This window comes from Populus euphratica, unplaced genomic scaffold (assembly GCF_000495115.2).
Source record: "Populus euphratica unplaced genomic scaffold, PopEup_1.0 scaffold144.1, whole genome shotgun sequence".
Classification (NCBI taxonomy): domain Eukaryota; kingdom Viridiplantae; phylum Streptophyta; class Magnoliopsida; order Malpighiales; family Salicaceae; genus Populus; species Populus euphratica.
Window position 1 is genome coordinate 318,751 of NW_011500010.1, and position 23,489 is coordinate 342,239.

At 32.6% G+C, this 23,489-nt stretch overlaps 2 protein-coding genes across 3 annotated transcripts; both read right to left on the reverse strand.

Annotated features, from left to right (window-relative positions):
- Positions 1 to 463: 463 nt before the first annotated feature.
- LOC105141421 (uncharacterized) lies at positions 464 to 796 on the reverse strand. Its single transcript, XM_011048633.1, has one exon. The coding sequence runs from the start codon at positions 794 to 796 to the stop codon at positions 464 to 466; it is 333 nt and encodes a 110-aa protein (XP_011046935.1).
- Positions 797 to 18,724: 17,928 nt separating this feature from the next.
- LOC105141394 (uncharacterized) lies at positions 18,725 to 23,413 on the reverse strand. 2 transcript variants are annotated; one of them, XM_011048594.1, is made up of 3 exons: positions 23,225 to 23,413; positions 22,962 to 23,135; positions 18,725 to 19,139 (listed from the first exon to the last, which is right to left on the reverse strand). In XM_011048594.1, the coding sequence occupies exons 2-3, from the start codon at positions 23,127 to 23,129 to the stop codon at positions 18,972 to 18,974; spliced, it is 336 nt and encodes a 111-aa protein (XP_011046896.1). In that variant the 5' UTR covers positions 23,130 to 23,135; positions 23,225 to 23,413; the 3' UTR covers positions 18,725 to 18,971. The 2 variants fall into 2 exon arrangements, with proteins under 2 accessions (XP_011046896.1, XP_011046895.1); XM_011048593.1 differs by having other exon boundaries at positions 22,962 to 23,138.
- Between the last annotated feature and the right edge of the window lie 76 nt (positions 23,414 to 23,489).

The window sequence follows — 23,489 nt, forward strand, 5'->3', positions numbered from 1 at the left end:
AACTGAATGAGTAGGAATTGATGATGAGGCTTGCTGTGTTTGGATACAGAGTATTAATATAAATTATAAAGCCCGGAAAAACAATGGATGAAAGGAAATCATGGAATACCAAACATTTCATAGGAAGATTTGGGCAGCAGCTGCTGTTAACTAGTTTATACTCTTCTGCCAAAGATGTGAAACCAGAAAGAAACAGAGACACCAATCTGTGCCCATATGGTCCCTATTCTATGTTCAACGATTAAAACAGTTTGAAACAAGAAGAGCAGCAGCGCTATCGGCACTCCACTTCTTTTGTTCTTCATATTTAGCTCTTGTAACATGCAATCAAGCAGCTAAAAAGTGGAGCGGAAGTAGCACTACCTGAGATAGAAGATTAACGAGAGAGAGAGAGAGCGGGGCTGTAGGATTCCTAATTTAATAGCATCAGAATTAGCTAAAAAGGGAGCTTGAGAGCACTACTCTAGCTCCTCCTTGTCTTCAAAGTGGTGGTGGTGGTGGTGTTATCATGGAGGAAATCAAGCAGCACTGAACTCTTGCATTTGGGGCATTTAGGGTCATTTTCAGAGAGCATCACATACATGAGGCACCTCGGGCATCCCACAAGCACCATGGATGTAGCTTCAGGGCTGCTAGAGTCATCGTGGCTCCTCTCTGACGACACACATGAGCTTGGTGGGGATGTTGGTGACACTGTTGCCGATCGGCCTGGGGACTCCACTCTTGGGTTCACCCTTGGTGGTGAGAGGTTCAGCTTCAGGTCAAGCTTTGGAAGGCTACCATTTCTTCGACTCATCTTTGGCGTATAATTTGTTTTTGTAGTGTATCACCCCTGTCGGAGACAAAACAGAAACAAAGAGATTAATTAAAAAGCAGGAGCGAGTTTTGTAAGAGCCCAACAGGAGTTCTGCCTTCATAGAAAGACCGCAAAAAGCAAGTTATGGCTTGTCCAAAGGAGTCACATATATTTATAGAAATTACCTTAACGTCAAGGAACTTCTGCCAGCACGAGGGTAGAGCAGAGGGCTCTTCTAATTGAATACGTGGAGAGGAGAGGTTAGGCTTGAATCAAGACTAGCACGATCAACATGAACCCGGCGCCGGTGCTGGTGGTTCTGGACATCTGAGGCCATTATATATAAGGAGATGAAGGGAGAGAGAGGTGGGGTTAATTTAAAATCTTTGTACTTAATTATGGGGGGGGGAGAGAGAGAGAGAGAGAATTGAATTGAAGAAGCCCAACAGGAGTTCTGCCTAAGGCCTCAAAAAGCAAGTTATGGCTTGTCCAAAGGAGTCACATATATTTATAGAAATTACCTTAACGTCAAGGAACTTCTGCCAGCACGAGGGTAGAGCAGAGGGCTCTTCTAATTGAATACGTGGAGAGGAGAGGTTAGGCTTGAATCAAGACTAGCACGATCAACATGAACCCGGCGCCGGTGCTGGTGGTTCTGGACATCTGAGGCCATTATATATAAGGAGATGAAGGGAGAGAGAGGTGGGGTTAATTTAAAATCTTTGTACTTAATTATGGGGGAGAGAGAGAGAGAGAGAGAGAGAGAGAATTGAATTGAAGTATTGGTAGAAGAAGAGTGTAAATTGAGGCCAGGAAATGTATTAATGAATGGAAAAAATCCCAAGGAGCATGCACAAGTAGAAAAAATAAGAGTAGATAAAGCAATTACAAAGAGCAGCATTCATTGCTTTAATTAGAGGAGGGGTCGGTGTTTTAAAGCGTGTGTGAGAGAGAGCAAGAAGACCACAGGGAGATCCCAAGGGCTAATTTTTCAAGAAAAAAGCCATCACCACCTAAGAATTTAATAGAAAACACCAAGAAATTAAATGTCAACCAAATAAAAGGAAAAATATTTAAATGCCCAACAGTGCACTATAAATTTAAAGCAAAGAAAAGAAATGGCAGCTCCCAGAGAAGAAGACAAATACACCATCTCCATCTCCATCCAGACGTGACCTGCTTTCAGTTTGGAAGTCTTGATAAATATCAGAAACATCCTCCTAGTTTACTGTATTTCTTCTATTTCCCTCAAATAATCTCTACCATTCCATTTCGTCACTGATCTTCTACGTTATTCATCTGGGCGGTTCCAAATGATTCATCATATATATCACATGCAAGGAAGAAAGATTATCAATTCTTGCCATGCATGTGATACATACATACATAATTAAATACATACACTTATGAATATATTATAATCCAGTCTTACTCGTTGATTTGGATGTAAATCATTGAATTAAAAAAACGTACAGTAAATTAATTTATTCCATTAGAATTATATATATGATCCCTTGCTACGCCCCTTCCTTCCTCGGTCAAGGTAGAAAGGGACATATAGTATATTCATTTCATTACGTTTCATAATATATGGTTGTGCTTTAGGTCTGAAATCAGAATTATTATGAGCTCCATGTGACTCGTTTCGTTTGATAAACACTAGCGTGGAGACGGGGTGGGGTGGATTGTACATAAGTGTTTTTTTTTTTTTTTTTTAATTTTTTTAATTTTTTAACATTTTGATATATTAATATAAAAATCAAATTGTTTAAAAAATAAAAAAAGATATTATCATACAAGATAGTCTCAAAGCGAGCTTGAGGTCATCGCCATAAATTTTAGCTAGGCAGAACAGGAGCCATAATAAAAACAATAATAATAATATAAAAAAAAAGTCATCACAAACCTAAACAACATGGGGGGAGAGGTACATTTTCCACGGACGGATCGAATCTTTGAATCCAGGTGGCAAAAGCTCGTTGACCCAGCTTTTAGGGCTTTCCATTTGTAGACTGCCCCTTTGGGGCTTTTGACTAATCAGATCAACAAATCTTGACGTGAGGATATATTAGATTCATTAACCTCTCGCATCCCCGGTACCCACAAATTAATATAAATAAATAAATAAACGTTGGAAGCACCTGAGCCTATAGTATATATATGATCTGCTAATAATTCACTCTCTCTCCCCATATATATATATATATATCATTAATTGTAAATGCATTATATAAATTCAAAAGCTGATAAATGATAATTGAAAATAAAAGCTTTTTTAAAAACGTAATGGATGTTGTATCGATAATATACGTACCTTATTATGTTCAATATGCCTGATGAGGATAATATACCTATGTCAGGTAAATAAAAATATTTTTTTATTGGAGAGATAAAAATGAAACATGAAAATAAATGTGTAACCGAGATAATTTTAAATAAATTTATATATTTTTAAAATAGAAAATAAAAAAAAAATTAAAATTTTATTTTATTTTATTTTTTATCCGGATATTCTCGTATATTTTAAAAGACGAGACCAGTCCCGTTCATTTTTAAAAATATTTTTTATTTTATTTTTTTATCTGGATATTCTCATATATTTTAAAAGACGAGACCAGTCCCGTTTAGGGTTTATAATACCCCTTTTAATAAGTGTATTTTTAAAAAATCAAATTTTTATTTTTATTTTATAGAAATATAATAATATCTTTATTTCATTGATATTATAGGGAAAGGCTAGATTCCATTACCAGGTATTTTAAAAAAGCAAGGCATATGGGCTTTCGGTTACATCTTGAGCACAAATTCTGCAATAACAACTATGCTAATCTAATTAGCTAGTCCTGTAAAAGATGTGACTGTGAGCAGAGAATAAATTAAAGCTTTGTTTTCACCTCTTCGATTTCCTTTCTCAATGTCATCGTCTAGCTACCTCTCAAGCGTAGGGGAGAGGAGTCGAGGCTTGCGAGTTATAACCTTTCTTGAACACTATTTGAAGATACAGCTTAATTTAAAATATTGAATTAATAGTACTTGTTCAAAGTGGGCGGTCTTTGATGATAAATGATCGGTTGCCTTGATCCTGCTTAATTTGCAGGCTGCAAGCAACAGGCTAGCCTTAATTCATAATTACCGGTGTATTTGTGCAAGATTTCTTAATTGGTGGGGCTTATCTTGATTTATCTCGGAATATGTCAAACCTTTAATCAATGAGAACATCTTGTCCAATGGCCTTGTGTTGAGTTTTTTCTTTGCTTCTATGGGAACTTTGAATTCAAATGAGACTGGATAGCTTGATATAATCATTAAAGCTCTTGAATTGTTTTTTATACAAGATATTTTTTTTGGTAGAAATTTCATCTTTGAATCTATTTTATTTATGTGCCAAATTAAACGAACAATCAATCTATATTAGATCATAAAGATTTTATAAACTTCTTTATTTTGACATCTCATTTCTCACCACAGTTTGATTTTTTATCTTTCTGTTATGTTTTGTGTAAAGTTAATTATATGGCTGATAATTAACTTCACAAAATAATATAAAAGTTCGTGGCTTGGATCTAAGAACTTCGCAGGCAAACAAATTCCCATTAACCAAGCGGTCCTGTGCTTGGAAATCTTGAATTAATATTAATAAATAACTGGTCTTATGGCTAATGTAATGAATAGTAAGCTGCTTCGAGTCTATGGGTATTAAGTTGGGTCTTTAATGGTGGCCACGAAAGGCCAAACTGCGAATGGAGCTTCTTCAATATCATTCTTTCTTATTCTTTAAGGGAAAATTTGGATAAGTTTGTATTTATATCAAACGTTTCTGCCATTGGAACAAGAATATTAAAAACTTTGTAAGATGCTACAATTATTGAATTTGGACTCCAATACAAAAGGTTGGCTAAATTAGTATTCCCTTTGCAAGAGTGCCCTTTGTAAAACCTAACCAAATAACTCGAAAGAAGAAATCGTTTCCTCCTTAGTACATTTGACTTTGTAAGATGTGATAGCAATATTGGATGGTTGTGTCGTAGCTTATCTCCCCGTTGCTAGTTTCTAACTCGATATTATGATACGCCAAGAGTTGGGAAACTGCTCCCACTTGGTGATAATTATGGGTACGTGGTGATGATGGTATCAGGACTGAGAAAGCTGTGTGGGGTTTGTATTTATAAAAATAGATACAGAATAATAGAAATTAATTTAATTGATCAGATTTTAAATTTATTTTTTAATAATTATGAATTTGAATTCTCTTAAAATTATTAAAAATTTATATAATCATTAACATTAAAACTTAGAAGCTAAGTTTTAATTTATAAGATTAATTGATATATTTATAAGTTAGGTTGAATAAGATAATTTAAAATAATAAAAAAAAGATACACATTGAACACCATTTGAGTAGAAGGTGGACGACGGATCGATGGCAATAATTAAATAATCGTGGAAAGTAATTAACAGTCCCTTAATTTGAATTCAGTAGTCATCGATTCGTTAAATTAATTAGGTTATCTACCCTAATTGAATTGCGTTTTAATTTGCTATTAAGAATCTGTAATGGGGACACGATAATCAATTCATTAGTTAGATAAGGGTATGTTTTAATGCTCTCCCACTTGTGTGCTTCGATTGATCAGAATTAAGCAATTTCCTAAGAATTAATAAGCTTCCACCCGCCACCAAATGCCCCAATCTGGCAACTGGAGCAGAATTCTTATCTTCATACGCCTGCATGCACACACGCATGTACATATGAATATGATGATATGAACTACCCCCCTTCATCTGCTGTCGAGGTGTCTATATATATTCACATATACATACACACATACATACATATACACACACATATGTATACATATATGTATGAACGGTGTGAAGATGTGGCCCACGTTCAGCTACCAAGATGTTTTTGGAGTAACAGTACTGAGTACGTACGTACTATTATTTAGCATATCCACCAAACCCCAGCCATATTTTTACCTGTAAAAACAAGCCAAAAATGGCAGCAAGGGCTGAAACTTGAAATAATTAATAAAGCAGCTCCGATCTAAATTATTGATGCATTCAAATATGTGGACCGAATATATCAACTGGCTGTAGTACTATAATCATAATTTGCTCGATCGATCAGCCCTCAGCCTCAGTTCATAAAAGTTGACCCTACTTTTGGGATCTTTCGAAGATCTTCGCTCAAATCCAAAATTTAATTTGCTTTGGAAATAACTATGTACAATTAATCAATGGCCAACAGGAGAGTTGGGAATTTTCCAACCAATCTGCACGTTTGAGCCTTGAGGAGTCTTCCAAGTCTTTACTGGGTTGCGAGCAGCAAAATATTGTATTATTTCTTGGTTAATTAAACATATCTGGTTAATTAATATAAGTACTCTTCGTAACCAAATATTGGTCTTAATTTGAGTGTAAGAAAATTAAATATACGTACACGAAGCTGTTAGAGTAGGCTGCATGGGCACAACGTCAATTTTCCAACACAGCAGATCCCTAACTAAATTAATATGCAGAACAGCCTTGATCTTGTGCCTCAAATGAATCATGTGAGTTCTAGCTAGGTGCTTCCATGCAATCAATAACTTTCCAATACAGAGTTTAATCGTGAGGCGTGCTTCTACAACAATATCATCGTCCTGCACTTCCTTGTTTAATCTTAACTTTGCTAGTTGGGTTCGTGGTGATAGATTTCCAGTAAAAGGAAAATATTTAGGAGAAATGGGTGATTTTGACCTCTCTACGTGATTTACTTCGAAGTAATGTGAGTATTTATTATTTATTTCTTTTTCATTTTTAATCTGACAAAGTTGACAATGACAAAGTTATTTTTTAAAGTATTTTTGTTTATAAATATATTAAAATAATATTTTTTTATGTTTTAAAAATTAATATTGACATCAACAATTTAAAATAATCTGAAAACATAATTTTTTTTTTAAAAAAAATGAATTTTGATGGAATCCCAAACGTTCTCTTATAATGAGATATGGCATATATTATTCCAAAATTTTAGTCCAGATAATTTGGATTTCTCGGAAGGCAACAGAGAGCTATGCTTCTGCCTGGTCTCATAAATACACTGCCACTCCCGTGTCCCTACCTCTTAAATTTCTAGAAATACTCCCATAGGCTAATATGTGTCGGTAGTTCTTCATATAAATGACTAAATTGCTCTTAAACATAAATTTTTTATACTAGTATTTAGATGCCTTTTTGTATTTTCAAATTGTTTCTTAGTAATTATCAAGTTGATTGAATGTGCAATTTGTTCTTTTAATAAATCTAAGTATTATTTTTAAAACAAAAATAGCTGGCATATTTATTCAGTGAGTAAACAATAAACATACCTTTCAAGTGGAGTGTAAGGTGTTATCCCGCGTCCAAACACTATTTTCTGTGATGAACTGGAAGCATTCCAAAGTAATTTTTCTAGTGGTGTGGCGTTTGTATACAACAACATGGTTATTGGACTTTAATGAACTTTTTTTTTCTTTTTTTTTTCTTGTTAAAATATAAAAAATGTCAATTCATTTATTTATTTTATTTAATTTAACTTTCATTCTTTTAATTTTTATTTGTATTACTTTTTATTTTTTAAAATTGAATTTTTTTTTAAATTTCATCCCTCAGGATCTGGTTTTAATTAATTTTTATATCAAATTTTGTTTTTATTTTTTTCATTACTATTTGTTTTTTAATTATTTTTTAATTGAATTTTATTTTCAATTTCATCTCTCAACATTTGATTTCAAATTATTTTTATATGAAATTTAGTCTCCATTCTTTTTATTGCTATTTCTTTTATTTCTGATATTTTTTGTAGTATTTTATTTTCAATTTTATCCCTCAATTTAAAATTTTATTTTGTTATTTTATAGAGTTTATTTTCTGTGGAATTAGTCTCAGGTTTATTACCAGGGTCACAAGATTTGAAGGTTAGCATGTTTTGATTTCGGTCTTTATTAGGTTATTTTTTTTTAAATGTTTTTTTTTCAGTTTCATCTTTCAAGCACTTAATTTTAGAAATTAATCTCCGTGTTTTTGTTTTCACTTTTCTCTCTATAGAATTATTCCAATTATGTGCTAATAATTACAGAGTTAATGAATTAATTTAAGTTGACTCAAACAAATTTTTGTTGCTTTTTTTTTTTTAGTTTTACCTTTTAATATTAGATTATTTAATAAATAAGCTTTGTTTTATTTTGTATGCTTTCGATAAGGTTATTACATTATAATGACTAGATTTTGGATTTGACATACTAACTTGGATGGACAATGATTAGGTTTTTTTTGCATTTAATTTTTTATATTGTTAATTTTTTTGTAAGTTTATTTTATTATTGTATCTTTTTATTTATATTATTTTTAAATTAATTAATTATATTAAATCATTATAATTAACACGAGTATTAATTTTTTTTTACTTTTTTAAAAATATTTTAATCATCTTAACATTTTCTTTTTAAATTGAAAATTTTCACAACCAGCACGCTGTATAGCGGAGATGCCTATCTAGTATAAACTAGAGATAGTTCATCATGTGATGTTTGCATCTCATTTTACTTTTTGTTGACCGAGAATTTATGGCATTCAATGAACGATTACTAATAATAACTAAACAAGAGAGATAGATATAATATAATATAGAGAGAGAAATAAGATTGAAAATTTTAAAAATATTTTTATATTTGGGTTAAGATATTTTTATTGCTTTTGATTTTCCCTAGTAATTACTTCTTAAATATTTTAAAATCCTCATCTATTTCTTTATTAACAAGTACCATAAATGGAGTAATAATTTACACTAAACAAAGTCAATGTTAGAAAAAAGAAGGGAGTAATAAAATTTCCTATTCATCCATGACCACATCCAAGCCTAGTTCAAATCCCCTCCCATTAAGGCCACATTTAAGGCACAAGTCGTGCAGTTTGAACATATAACCAAAGATCCAATGACAATATACCCAAAAAAAAACCCTAGAAAGAGAGCACAGTAATACACTAATACCATGCAGGCGTTAGCTAGCCCATTAGAGTAAGAAATTTGAGTTTTCAATGAAGTACTTTAAGGCCACCTAACCCTCTCTCTCTCTAGATCTCTGTATTATTTATCGCTGAATATTTGTTCTAGTTCTTTTATTTTTTTAGGCGTTCCATATTACAAGACGCTAAGGAAGAAATCAATTAGTCGATTAACTAAGGTAGTCACTTTTTATTTGACTTCATTTTTTTTTTTTACATGGTCTAAATAAGTGACTATTTGATGGTACGTACAAGGAAAAAAAGAGTGTTCTTTGGGGAAGCAGCCTTTGTTGGGATTCATCCAATCTAACCAATTTATACGAGTTAAAACAAAAAAGTTTTTTACGAATTCATCACTATTCTAATCTCTATTTACAATAAGACATTTTTAAAATTTAAATTACAACATGATCTATTTATCACTATATTGAATATATAGTTATAATATCACTATTCATTTTTTTAGAAGCCCTAAAAAATTAAAAATGATATATAATTAAAGGAAATTTTTACGAAACTCGTGAAGTAATTAGTAACACTTTAGTAATTACTCTTTACGAAATTACGTTGAAGAAAGTGATAGAGATAAAGAGACGAGAAAAAATAAAATTTATGACCCACTAAAAGTAATAAAAATATTTTCATATAAGATTTGTCTCTTCTATTTATATATATATATATATATATATATATAAACTCATAGAATAACTAATAAAATACTGCTTGCTATACATCAAGCCATAAAATCTCTCATAATCAAGCATAAGTTGTTGCATATAATTTTAAACTCCTTTACACGTGCGCGCACGCACGTCTTATGGTAAATTCAATTTAATTACCCCCTACATTAGTGAGGCCTCCACACACCAAGTTAATGCTGGGCTGAGTTAGCGTAACATTTCACTGATTTTTCCAAGATTTAAAGTTTGAGACCTCATTGGCTGCATGCAATATGTCTTAGTGTAGAAGGGGGTTTAATTAATTGTACTAATTAAGTTTGAATCTTTCTTCAACGTGACACTAAATTGATGAAAAAAAAGGGGTAAAGTTATGAGTGAATATATAGAAATTAATTAAACTTATATATATATTTAAATCCTCCGTTGACAAATCTAATTGAAGAAAAATATCCGTCCACACACACACACACCATCTCTATTAATTGCAAATGCTAAAAGCTACAACACTTTCAGTCCTTCGCTCATGCAAAATTGCAAACTAGAGCTTTCAGCTTCTTCTAAATTGCAAACTACAAGCTCATTTGACCCTCAACTCATGGATCGATGAAGATTCTTTCTCGTGGTGAAACAGAGTCACAAAACGATGTCTCATTCACCTTCTTCTAAATTTGAGTGACACGTCACCCAATTAAAACCTTTAAAATGAGGAACTTTGAATAGGGATTTGAGTCATTTTGATTTGGTATCTGTAATTTCAATTTAAGCTCAAACATCCTTTATTGAAACAAATTTGATTAATTTTATGCAATGAGATCTCTATCAGAAATTAATTGAGACCCTTCAAGCATAGCGTCTTTTACATTGTAGCTCTTGGTTTATATTTTGTTCAATTTAGTCCCCAATTAAGCCTTAAGCTTTGGTTTTCTTTAATTTGGAGAAGTTTAGTATAACCCTCAATGTTGCGCCCTTTTTGCATAAGGGTTCTTGGTCTTGAATTGTTCCAATTTGACCCTTGATTAGCCTACAAACTTTAAATTTCACACAATTGAACCCCTGATTGCACCAATTCAACCTTCTAAAGTTTCATCTATATCCCTAATCTTTTAATAATTGCAAATTGATTTAAATTAGGTTTTTAAACTTGATTTTTATTCAATTGAGTCCTTTATTGAATCCTAAAAATCCCTTGAAATGTAATTAAGTCCTTGAAATTAATTAACTCTTCTAATTTTGGGCTCAAATTAACTTATATACTTAATAACTTTAAACAAAAAGCCGCACTCCAAGACACCTCCCTTGAAGTATTATAACTTTAAAATGTACATAGAAGCACATTAATTATTATGCTACTTTAAACCGGTAAACTGCTTTTATAAAACTATAAAAGTGATAATACTTCTAGCTTTTAAAATTGTAATACTTTCCTGTTTCAAAAACCATTTGATTTAGCGAAGAATTTAATGCGCTCTTAATAGCTTTTAGAAGAAAAAGAAAAGTGCTTTAGAAGGATTTTTTTTCAGCTTCTAAAAACGATTTTTGCTGTCGTGTGGAATCCATGGCTGAACTACGAAGAAATTGACAAGGGGCTGGTTGTAGAATGGCCAACTACAAACCTGTCAGCTGATGATACGAGATGTCTGCGAGAATGAAGAACAGAACAGGCACATTGACTTCCTCCGGGCTCCCATATACTGGCTATTTTACAAATTTAAGGCATCCCAATTTTTTTAACCATTACTCGAGTTTAAAAGGAAAAAAAATAATTAATAGGTAAAATACTAACAATACACTACCATCATAACATTGATTATAATTGATATTTTCTTAAAAAAATTGTGTATTTTTAAAAAGGGTAAGTATTTTTAATGTACTAATGTAAAAAATAAATTTTAAAAAATAGAAAAAAAATATTATTTTAATATATTTTCAATAAAAAATTAAAAAATCTTTACCACTGTTTTTTTCTTCAAAAGTACAACTTTTTTAAAGTATAAATTACATCTTCAAGAATTAAAAATACATGAACACCAATGAAGGTCCTTGGAAGGTGGAAACATCATGGGTGTAAATCGAGGTAAAAAATAAGAAAAAATAAATAAATAAAAGAAAGAAAAAACTAACAAATATGCCTAAACACCAATGGAAGGAGTCTTTGGAAGGTGCAAACATCATGGGTGAGGTAAAAAATGAGAATAAATAAATAAATAAAAGGAGAGAAAAAACTATTATATGTATGAAAGATAAGTGGCTGTGAAACCCTCTAGCCCTAATTAAGCATTAGCATGCCCAAAAAGCCACCCTCCTAGCCCTAATAAAGCACTGCAAACAACGAAACACTGCATCTTGTCGGAAAAAACACACCGTAATCCGACTAACACCATGTTAGCAGGTGACACCCGTAACACCCAAACACCCAACAAAGAACAGTACTGTTACAAGATCACCATGCCATCCACCTCTGATTTCTTAATCTAAAACCTTGACTTCCATATCGTTGTTAATTCAAAAGTAACCATCACCTCATAAAAAGCACTTTACAATCCCAGGATGTATTGACTTTTGAAAGAAGCTCCTAAAAAATCATCTTTATTTTTTTCGTAATTTTGCTAATTGCTCCATAATTATAATAATTAACTATAATTTTAATCAATTGAATCTATTTAACAATTTATAATCACTGAAGTGAATGATATTTTCTTAAGGATAAAAAATATTTACTCTTTGAGTCGTAATTGCACAGTAATATTAATAACTATCATAATTATGGAATATTTAGTTAACTTACTAAGTGATAAGTAGATAAATTGTTACGATCGATAAAATAAATAAATATGTTTAATAGTTTGTGACTTAAAAACACTATAATTATAATAAATTGCCTCATTTGAAAGTAAAAAAGGAAGGTTTGAAAGCTAGATTTATTGGTCTTATGGCGAAACTTTTTTTTTTTTTAAATGGTAGTATATATTTGTATTTTTCCCCAGAAGGACAGAACAGAAAATACACTCATTCAACTAATTTCTTCACTCTCATTAAACTATCTTAATGGACTGGCTTGGAAGATATCAATACATTAAAGGGGATTCTACTTCTTCCTTGGATATCTCTAATCATGGGTGTATTTCTGGACGTTCCTCATGGATAAATAATTATTTTCAAAAGTTAAATTACAAGAAAAAATCTATCAACTCGAGATCTGTCAACGATCATATCTACATGTGGGTTGAGATATATAGTAATTCTCGGGAGATTATCCATCCGAGTGCTGCTATCATGATCTTTTATGCATATATATATATATATATATATTCCTAGCTGCTCATCTCTCCTTCATCCTGACGTTAACTTAAACAATCAAACATGTAAATAAAGTGATAATGGACCACATGAACGCACTAGATTTAATAACGAGGAATAATATGGGATCAAGATCGTAAGTAGTTGGATTTAATATTAGAGCACATGTAAAATTAAATAGATAAAAAGTCAAGTCAAGGGAGGATCTTCACATTTACGTGAAAAAGAAGGGGAAAAAAAAGCAAACGGTTGTAATGAAATAAATCTTTTATACTAAGTTAGGACATTGATGAAAGGTGGATTGAATTTTTCAACCTCCACCTTCATTGAAATGCATGCAAAGCATTTAGTGACTTCCCAGCAGATTAGCCTCTAAATCTGGAGAGAGAACATCAGAGCAATCAAGTCTTCGATCTCCTTTGATTGATTATATATATATATATATGTTGAGAGAGAGAGAGAGAGAGAGAGAGAGAGAGAGAGAGAGAGAGGGAGGGAGGGAGGGCATTGAAACGCCATTAACGGATCCATGTCATAACCCTACCAAACTCCACCAAGAACTTCAAATGCATGCCATTAAGAACATTCAATTCTTAAGAATCCACTGCGTAATGATTTTTTCTTAGAACAAGAAAAATAAATGTGGGGTTTTCCTTACAGCGGCGTATTTAATTTTGTAAGATGGAAAACAGAGGGTTTAAATGATTGTGTTTAAGGGCAAGCTATCCTCATCTTTAAAATCAACTTACATTTCTCTCTACGAGAATCTCTTCGAGGCTGTCTTTAAAAACTTCGAAAAACACAAAATATTTATGCCACGATTTGACATATGGCCTGGATCCAGCATCATGTGATTGAGATTCTTCCACGTGTTTGTCCACTAACCTTTGGATAATCTCTCTTTAACCCCACCCACATGTACATGTGTCGGTACGTTTTATGTGTTAACACCCCTCCTTGGCCCCTGTATGATATTATTGTATTCTCAGTAGGTGGTGGATAAAAATTAACTTTTTTTTTGTTTTTAAATTATTTTATTGTATTGATATAAAAATAATTTTAAAAAATAAAATTATTATTTTAATATATTTTTCAATAAAAAATAACTACTTCCACACTTCCAAATATCTCTTAATTAATAATTAGTTTTTTAAGTAATAAATTGAAATATGTCCCATGAGTTCTTTTAAGGACAAACCTATTTTTTCATTTAATTATAATGAATTTATTTTTTATCTACTTACACATGTTGAGAATATTTTTTTTAATATATTAATTACTAAAAAATATAATTTAAAAAAGTTTTAATTTTTATTTACAAATATATTGAAATATATATTTTTCATATCAAAATAACCTAAAATTATAAAAATATTTAATTTAATAAAAACTAAATTTAAAAAAAAAACTCTTTCAAATACATGAAGTACCAAACATTGCCTAGCATTTCTAATAATCTTTGTTACATATAGACGAGGGTGTGGCAAGGCTGCGGGCCTCCAGCCTAGCAGTCAGTTATCCATATAATTTTTCCCTCTTGAATATTTTGATAAAGGCTCATTAATTGATTACCAACTACGTGATTAAGGTCAAGGACCCTACCGTCAAGTGGGAAGAGTTTAAGATCAATGAAGTCTTTCTTTCAATTCTAGATTTTGCTTTCTGGTAATTACTTTGAGCTTGAATTAGCCTTTTCCATGAGAATATTCCTCTCAAAATAAAATCTTCAAGTACAAGAGAATGAAAAGATAGAGGAAATATTAATAATCAGATTGCTCGTGATAAAGATGGAGATGCAACAGATTGATATGTGTTAATGAGGTGTTTGAAAGTATTATAGTGATTATTTTTTGAAGTATTTTTTATTTATAAATACATTAAAATAATATATATTTTTTTATCTTTTAAATACTAACATTTGAAACAAAAACTAAGCAACTTTTTTTTTTTTTTGACGAACTTCTGTTTCGACTGCATTCTGGCTAAAAGAAATCTGGCAATGCAACGAGGCAATATTTCCTGAGAAATGGGATTTGATTTTGATCGAGGCTATCAAGCTTGGTTTTTGAAATAGCACCATCAAATGACCTGTTTTATTCAATGGACTCATAGCTACTACTGTGGATACAATTGCATCAGAAATCATAATTATAATCCCTTGAAGGTTCATGGGGTGGGTGAGATTAACTTGATTGACTCAAAGCTGTGGATCACATTGAAGCTGAAGAATTACTTTGTTTTTTGGAGGAAAGATTGGTAGTCTTTCCCAAGGATTGGGATTTAGCATTCTGGAAGCTCACCCTTGTTCATCAAAAAAGAAAGAAAAAGTTAACCCTTACCTCCAATTCCTAAACATGAAAGATGATGCAACTACTTGCTAGTTCCCACCAATAGTGTTTAAGTGACTGACAGAATAACCAGTTGAAATTCAACTATACCATGAATTTATAGACATCAACATAGCAGGATTTTGGTCGTCAAACTAGGGGCCTAAGTACATTTTCTTTTTGAACCCTAAAACAAAAACGTCCGTATTCTTCATTTGTTCAGGCATGCTTGACAATACGATGTTATAAATCATAAATCAAACTTCGGTTTTCAATACCAGGAATAAATTGCCATGTTGGAGACCAATTAGAAGATATTCCAAACTATATGCTTCTCTTAACAGCAGTTCAAAGTTTGAATTCCATCATAACCTGTTTGCAGACAACCTACATATCTGCGATATTATGACACAACACCAAGGAGGATATTATGTAAACTAACTTGAAAGAAATTTGGTAAAGCCACTTGGCAAGATCAGCTGTGATATTAAATTGGCTCATTCAATTCTGCACAATTCTGCACGGTAGAATCATAAAGCACAACCAGGGTAGTCACTCAAACAAGAGACCAAACCATTGCCCCCCCTCAGATAATAGCAGCACTCCAAACAGCAATGTCAGCCAACAAGGCATGATACAACAATAAATACAAAACACGATGAGGGAAGGAACGGAGTGAAAATACGGATGCCATTAACAGAAGCTAATCAATCATTTGTCCCGGTCATCCATTCGCATGCCATTAATCGAAGCTAATCAATCGTTTGTTTCGGTCATCCCTTTTAATGTCATTAGCCGAAACTAATCAATTATTTGTCCCGGTCATCCCTTCGGATGCTATTAGCAAAATCTAATCAATCATTTATGCCAGTCATCCCTTCGGATGTCATTAACAAAAGCTAATCAATTATTTGTCCTAATTATCCATTCGGATGCTATTAGCCGAAGCTAATGAATCGTTTCTCCCGGTCATCCATTCGGATTCCTAATCAATCGTTTATTCCGATTATCCATTCGGATGCCATTAGCAGAAGCTAACCAATCATTTGTCCCAGTCATCCCTTCGGATGCCATTAGCCAAAGCTAATCAATCGTTTGTCCTGGTCACCCCTTTGGATGCCATTAGCAGAAGCTAATCAATCATTTATCTCGGTCATCTATTCGGATGCCATTAGCCGAAGCTAATCAATCATTTGTTTCGGTTATCCCTTTGGATGCCATTTATCCGAAGCTAATCAATCGTTTATTCTGGTCATCCCTTCGGATGCCATTAGCCGAAGCTAATCATCGTTTCATCTAACAATTCATGACAATTTGACATTCCTTGCATCATAATAGCAGACCCTTCATGGTACTCGTACCACCATTTCCTAATAATTTATCATTCAATAACACGATGATAGATCCTTTGTAATGCAGAACCAAACATTCCATAATAGTTTAGCATTCAGTATAACACAACAATACCCTTCGTATCACTCATCCAACCATTTATGACAATTAATGTTCAATGCAACACAACAATAAATCCCCTGTAATACTCACACCACCATTCGTGGTAATTAACCATCAATACATTACGAAAGTAGATCTTTCATAACACTCATACAATCATTCATCACTGTTACATTCAATTAAAATACAACAATAGATCTTTGGTAATACATTCATCACAATTACATTTAATATAATAAAACGGTAGATCCTTCGTAATACTCATACAATCATTTATGGGTAAGTCGCCTATTATAACAAGACCACTTTGAAAAGTCTCTATATTTTTCACCTCTTTGAAAAATCTTTATATTTTTCATCACTTTGAAAAACCTGAACAGGTCACCCATTACAATAGACCACTTTGAGAAATCTTTGTATTTTTCACCACTATGAAAACTCTTTTCATTTTCCATTTGGATAGGTTGCCCATTACAAAAAGACTACTTTGAAAAGTCTCTACATTTTTCATCTCTTTGAAAAATCTTTATATTTTTCATCATTTTGAAAAACCAAGGTAGGTCGCCCATTACAACAGGACCACTTTGAAAAGCCTCTGTATTTTTCACCTCTTTGAAAACCTGGGCAGGTCGCCCATTACAACAAGACCACTTTGAAATTTCTCTCTATTTTTCACCACTTTGAAAAAATCTTCAAAAATCTTTGTGGGTAGGTTATCCATTACAATAAGACCATTTTTTTTTAAAAAAATTCTTCGTTGGGTAGGTCACCCATGACAATTCGACCATTTCAAAATCTCTAAATTTTCAAAAGAAAAGCCTTCCAGTTTTTACTCTGAATACGTTTTCTAGCCCTTAAAAGGATTCATTATTTCTCAATATGATGAGTCAATTATCTCTCATCCTTCTTTTTCTTCTTTACAACGCTTACTATCTAAAGTCTCTTACGAGACTTTCTATCGTAAGCCTTATAAAGAGGGGGGCAACTGTCATAGCCCAATCCTCGATTATTCTCCAAAATTCATTTTTTTTTCAAAATAAAGATAAAAAATAATCATAAAGGCTAGCAACGTGGAGAAAGTAGGTCAGGAAATCAAGTTGCAATTTTTGGAGGAAATTCAAGACCTAATTGTGCTCCATTATGCCCAAAAATAAAAAAAAAATGCAAATTCAAGGTTAAATTAAATGATTATTGGACGAATTTGCATAAAAATTAAGTCCAATAACATAATTAAATTTTAAATAGACCAATTTGATTTAATCATGGGCAATATAAATACGAAGGAATCATAAAATAAAGGGAATCACTAATAACAAAGCATTTTACAAATAGTACCAAGATTAGCATAGAAATTACATGCATAAGCACAATAATAAAGTTTGAGTTGCAAGTAAAAGTGATGGCATGTAAAGACATGGTAATTCTTGATTGGTCGGAGACAACAAAGTATGGAATTTCAGATCTCACAATATATCTATAGCATGAAGTTGAATGTAAGAATTGGAATAGAGGTTGTCCAGAAATTTGTTTCTCTCTAAGGTTAAATTTAGCAGACACTTCCCAATATTCATTCCTGTTCAGCGAAGTTTTTGAAATTTGAATATCAAAAGATTATACACACTGCCTTCGAACTTTCAAACTTTCTCTTTTGACAGAAATTTTCGGCCACCTCTCAATTAACATCCTTGGGAGCATAATAACTGGACAAGAACACAATATGTAACTGCATATGCAAGCCCGACAAATAGTATTAATGCCCAACACATAGAATAGAAGTTGTAGAGAGATGCACGCACAACACTCCTAGATGACAACACATTTCATCAGCTTCAAACTAAAACCAACCCGTCAGCTCTAGTCAAATTCAGAAGCATGTCTGCGTCAGATTTCTGGAAACCGTCATTATCTCTAAATTAAGTGAAAAACTATAATCTCTAATTTCAGTTGCATAGAATCTAATAAAATACAGTTGCAAGAGTGATGGGATAGGATCCTTCAATTTAACATCCGATGTTCCTTGACAAACACTAAGGTTAACTTAAATAAGCCCTAATTACGATGATGCTACAATGTAGCAACATTATTTACTTTGTACTCCGTCGCAAATATCCACCCACCTCTCTCACTAAGATTTCAAATACAGAATACATTGTGATTAGTTGCAGATTATAATAAATTCCTTCAAAATGGGTGATGAATAGGATACAGGCTTTAGCAATCCATTCAATATTAACAATTGAAAATGTGGATAATGATTGTTTTATAAGAGTCATATAAAATAACAGGGATCATCTCCTAGGGAAGTTAAATTGCCAAGACAGAAATACTAGGTTTGTCTACAAGTACATACCAAACATATCAATGTTAAACATGGGCGGTCCGTGTCTAGTCATCCAGTACTGATTGCTGTTTGAGATCATTTAAATGTTCAGTCAAAGGGGTTGCAGTGCTGTTGAGAACATAATTTTCACTCCTACACCGTTGCAATTGTTCTTGGAGGCTCTGGACAAGCTCATTAAGTTTCTGAATATTCTTCTCTTGTGAGAGGATTATCTGCAGCAATGATAGCCATAAGATTAACAATTGTAGCGCAATTTTGAAAAATCTTGACTAGCCTAACACAACGTCTAACATAATGATGAAAGCTTGTAACAGCTCAAACAACCTAATCAGCTGGATCATGAAAAATAGAACCTCAACAATGAAACACAATTGTCATTCAAGGGAAAAATGTTATTCTAAGCTACTTTTTGAGATAGAAGACTGTTTAGATGAAGGTGCTAGTCAGCAATTCAATGCTTAGACCGTGAACATAAAGCAAGAAAATTTGTGTGAGATCTTCCATATCAAAACATCATGTAAATCAAAAAACATATTAAATCAATGATTCACGAGCCTTGGTAAGGGAAAAAAATAGCTCATGAAGAATGTAGAACGTTTCCTGACTAGACTACAGGACATCTTTGTAATGTAAAATGTTGTGCGCCTGAAGCTAGGTATTGGTAATGAGAACTACTACATGCCACTAATGTCTCTGACCATATTATTTGTAAATTAGCAACTGCAATTATTATTATTATTTTTTTTTTGAGATTTTAAGCATTTAACATGATAAGCACCCACTGTCCCCAATTATCCCATGAAAATCTCTTTTGCACCTGAACAAGGTTGATTAAGGGGAACTGACCCATATGGTATCAACTAAATGCCTTTTTACTTAAAAGATGAAATCCCTCCCTCATCTGCAAATGAAGGGACATAAAAATGAATCTCAACCAAAATCTTCAATCTGCTCACCAATTCAACCTGAAAGGGGGGCTGAAGAACATACCATTTGATTATAAAGTGTACTAATAGAAGTTTCTTTTTTGGTGATGCAGAATACAGAATGTAGGAAACCCAGTCTGAAAACAAAAAAAATGTTTTAAAGAAAGAAATGCTTGGAAAATAAATGAAAAGGAAGGCCAGGAATACACTGATTAAGCTTTCAGATTGGAAAGAGCAAGGCAAAAGTCAATCAAAGATATTCATTTACTGGATTATTTTTTATAACAAAAACCTAAGGCACACCAAGGTCAGTGCATCAAAGACAACAAGGCTATGGCCAGTAAAGTGCTGGTCAAAGTACGAAGATACTAATTTTTTTAACTGGAATAATTGAGAGTGATTTCCTGAAGGGCGGGTAACTTTTTAGATAACTGTACTTGTTCTGGATGAGGATTGGGAGCAGGAACATCATTTTTATTGAAAAGGGAGTATGGTCATGTAGAGGAACAGAATAAAAACAACAACAACTGATTGGGTGAAAACAAAACTGGAATTGAAATAAGCAAAATCTTGACAAGTGGAGTATAATTTCTATAACATATAAGTAAAAAATCATAACAATCAAAACACTCTATTCAGACAAGATAATGAACATACAACCTGAACAATGAATAGAAATAAAAAGTCAAAGGAAAAAAAGGTTCAGGATAAGATACTTTAGTGATGGACAAGCTGTTTAGACAAAGCAAACACAGCAAACATTCATTGCATAATGGGAGTTAGCAAGCAATCCAACATTTGGAGCATACACAAATCCAGTGCACTTGTGCTCGACCTTCCTTTGGAAAATATCTAGTAAATCAAATGCATACTGAATCAATGAAAATAACTCAAAGAATGTGAAATGTTTTCTAATTGACTACAAGCACACTTGTAAAGTAAAATGCTGCGAATTGAAAGTTGAATAAATCCATGTCATGGAACACTTCAGGTTAACCACAATATCTCAGGCCATACGATTTGTAAATTGACAACTCTTTTTTCCCATGAGCTGGAGCATTTAAGATATCCATTATCAGTCCAGCTAAACCAGGGCCATCTATTCCAAACCTTATCAGGATTGACTTGAGGGAACTAACTAATATGGTGTCAAGTACATGCCATTTTTTGGACTTTGGGAGGACTTGAACTTCAGACCCTAAGGGAAGGAGGAACATTTGCAATGGTGTGGCAACAACAGCCTTTTACATAAATAGCTTACAACCTTTGTCTGCAGATGAAGTAGTGACATATAAAGGAATCTCTACCAAATTCTTCCAATATATTCAACAGTTCATCTGAAAAAATGAAATGAGGAAAATAAATTCTGTTTACAAGATGCACTGATAGGTTGTTCATATTCTGGTAATGCAGAATACAGATTGTGCAAAATTGTTTTTGAGGAAGCTAAAGGAAAAAATAAAAAGAAAGACAATGGATGCCACATAAGTCTTTCGGTTGAAATCAATCAAGTCCCTTTATTTAATTGATCAATCAGGATATCAAAAACAAAACAGTGGACCAAAGGCTGATACATTATAGCAGGGATAAATAAAAAATTGGTTATAACAAGAGACACTAGTCACAGTAGGAAAGTAATGATTTTGTAGGCATCTGAACTTAGAAAGGATTCACTCAAGAAAGAGGAACACTTAGGCTACTAAGGTCTCTAAGAGAAAAATACAGCTTAACAAACTCTAATTTAATCAGAAAACTGTACTTGCTTTGAATGAGAATTTGAGCAATGATATCATTAATGGTGATAAGACCATGTGAAGGAATAGAACAACAACAACAACAACAACTGATTGAGGATAGACAAAATTTCAGTTAAAATTAACAATGCATGGATATATCTGGAATCCAGCCTATGTAGGAGTTCATGTCAAAACCTTGTTAACAGTCACAGTCTGGAATTATATTAATTTAGCAGGAAGTCATCATGCAAACTATCAGAAATAATAGAAGAAAAGATCAACAGAGAGCATGCTAAAAAAAGTGAATGCTTTTCGTTACTTGCATGGCTTTTCAAAAAGATACTAGAGGCTACAGTACAAAGCCAGCAAATCTTTAGCAGAAAGAATTTGGCCTCTTGAAAGTTTTTTCATAAGCCCTACGTTTGCTGTTACCTAAACCCAATTTGAGTTTATCTTGATGTGAATCAATGCTCAAATTAATAAAATTATTGATTGTAACAATGATCACAACATTCATACTGATTACACATGCTCCAAATGTTTAAGTGATAATAATGTCCTAAGAAAGCATGAAATCAATCTTTTGGCAACAGTAATTGCCATTTAACATTTAAATAGCCCAGCAAAAAAATAAAAGAAGGACTAAATAGTTGATCTGACTATATATTTGAATTACAAGGTCCTACTTGGATGACTACAACTTTGGCCGACACTAAAAACTTTTTCAGAAAGCTCAATTCTTGCAAGGTACCAAACGTCATGCTATGTTTATATAAGAAGTTCATTCACTACTCTAGTAGTAAAGTAGCGAATTATGTCAATCCAAAAATAGAACTCAGCTTACAATACCAGCATTTGGGTTTGTAAGGAAACGAACGACTGAAAAAGAAAAGCAAGAGATTATGTTTTACACTCTTCCGATTACCAAATTGCAACAAAGCACTAGATTCATCACTGATTCTAATAAGTCCATGGCGAATGAACGAAAAAAGAAAAAGAGAAAGAAACCGCCATTTCTTTACCTAGCACTTCCTCTATAACCAAAATTGCATCAAGGATAATCACCAAACATATCACACAGTCAGTATAATTAGTTAACGTTATTGTATTTCCTCGACTCAAGCATTTGAAACTCCAAGACTATATCAAACTTTCCAACAGCACCAAAAAAATAAAAAATAAAAAAAAATCACTGAAGCTCTCCCACATAATTCAATAGAAGCCACTTGATCAAATAATTGTATGAATGCATAGAACAAAATCTTCAACTCTCACTTTTCTTATTAAAAAAAACCAACAGTCTTTCCCTTGTAATCTTTGTTGGTTCTATTAGCACATGAAACACGGAATGTAATTATAAGAAGAAGGAAACCTTTTCTTTGACAACGTCTTGTCGTTTTGAACTATGTTGTTGTTGGTGGTCTTTCTGGGAAATGTTTGGACTCGCTTCAATTTCATTACCAAATTGTTGTTTCCACTCTATCTGAGAGGTGAGCACAATGAACAACAGCAAGAACACCAGTACCCATGGTCTTGCCATCCTTTACTGCTACAGGAAGCACAAGCAGCTCTTTTAATTAAACAAATGTTCTTTTAATCACATGAAGGGAGCAGAAATAAAGAAATAAAACTTACAGATCGAAATTCAGTGAGAGAAGGAGAAACATAAATGGGATTTCTTAGTCAGATTATTATGTTCCTGTTTTGCTGTCATTTCACCAGAGTCGGCAACGATTCCTCTGTTAGGAATTTTCTACTCTGTTTTGGGCTTTTTTTTTTCAGAGGTACCTCTCTGTTCCGTAGTTTACATATTTATAAATTTCACCCCGTATAATGCGTTGAAAACGCCGTTCTTAAAAACTTTTTTTTTTTTTTTTACCGTGTTTTAATATTGTTTTAA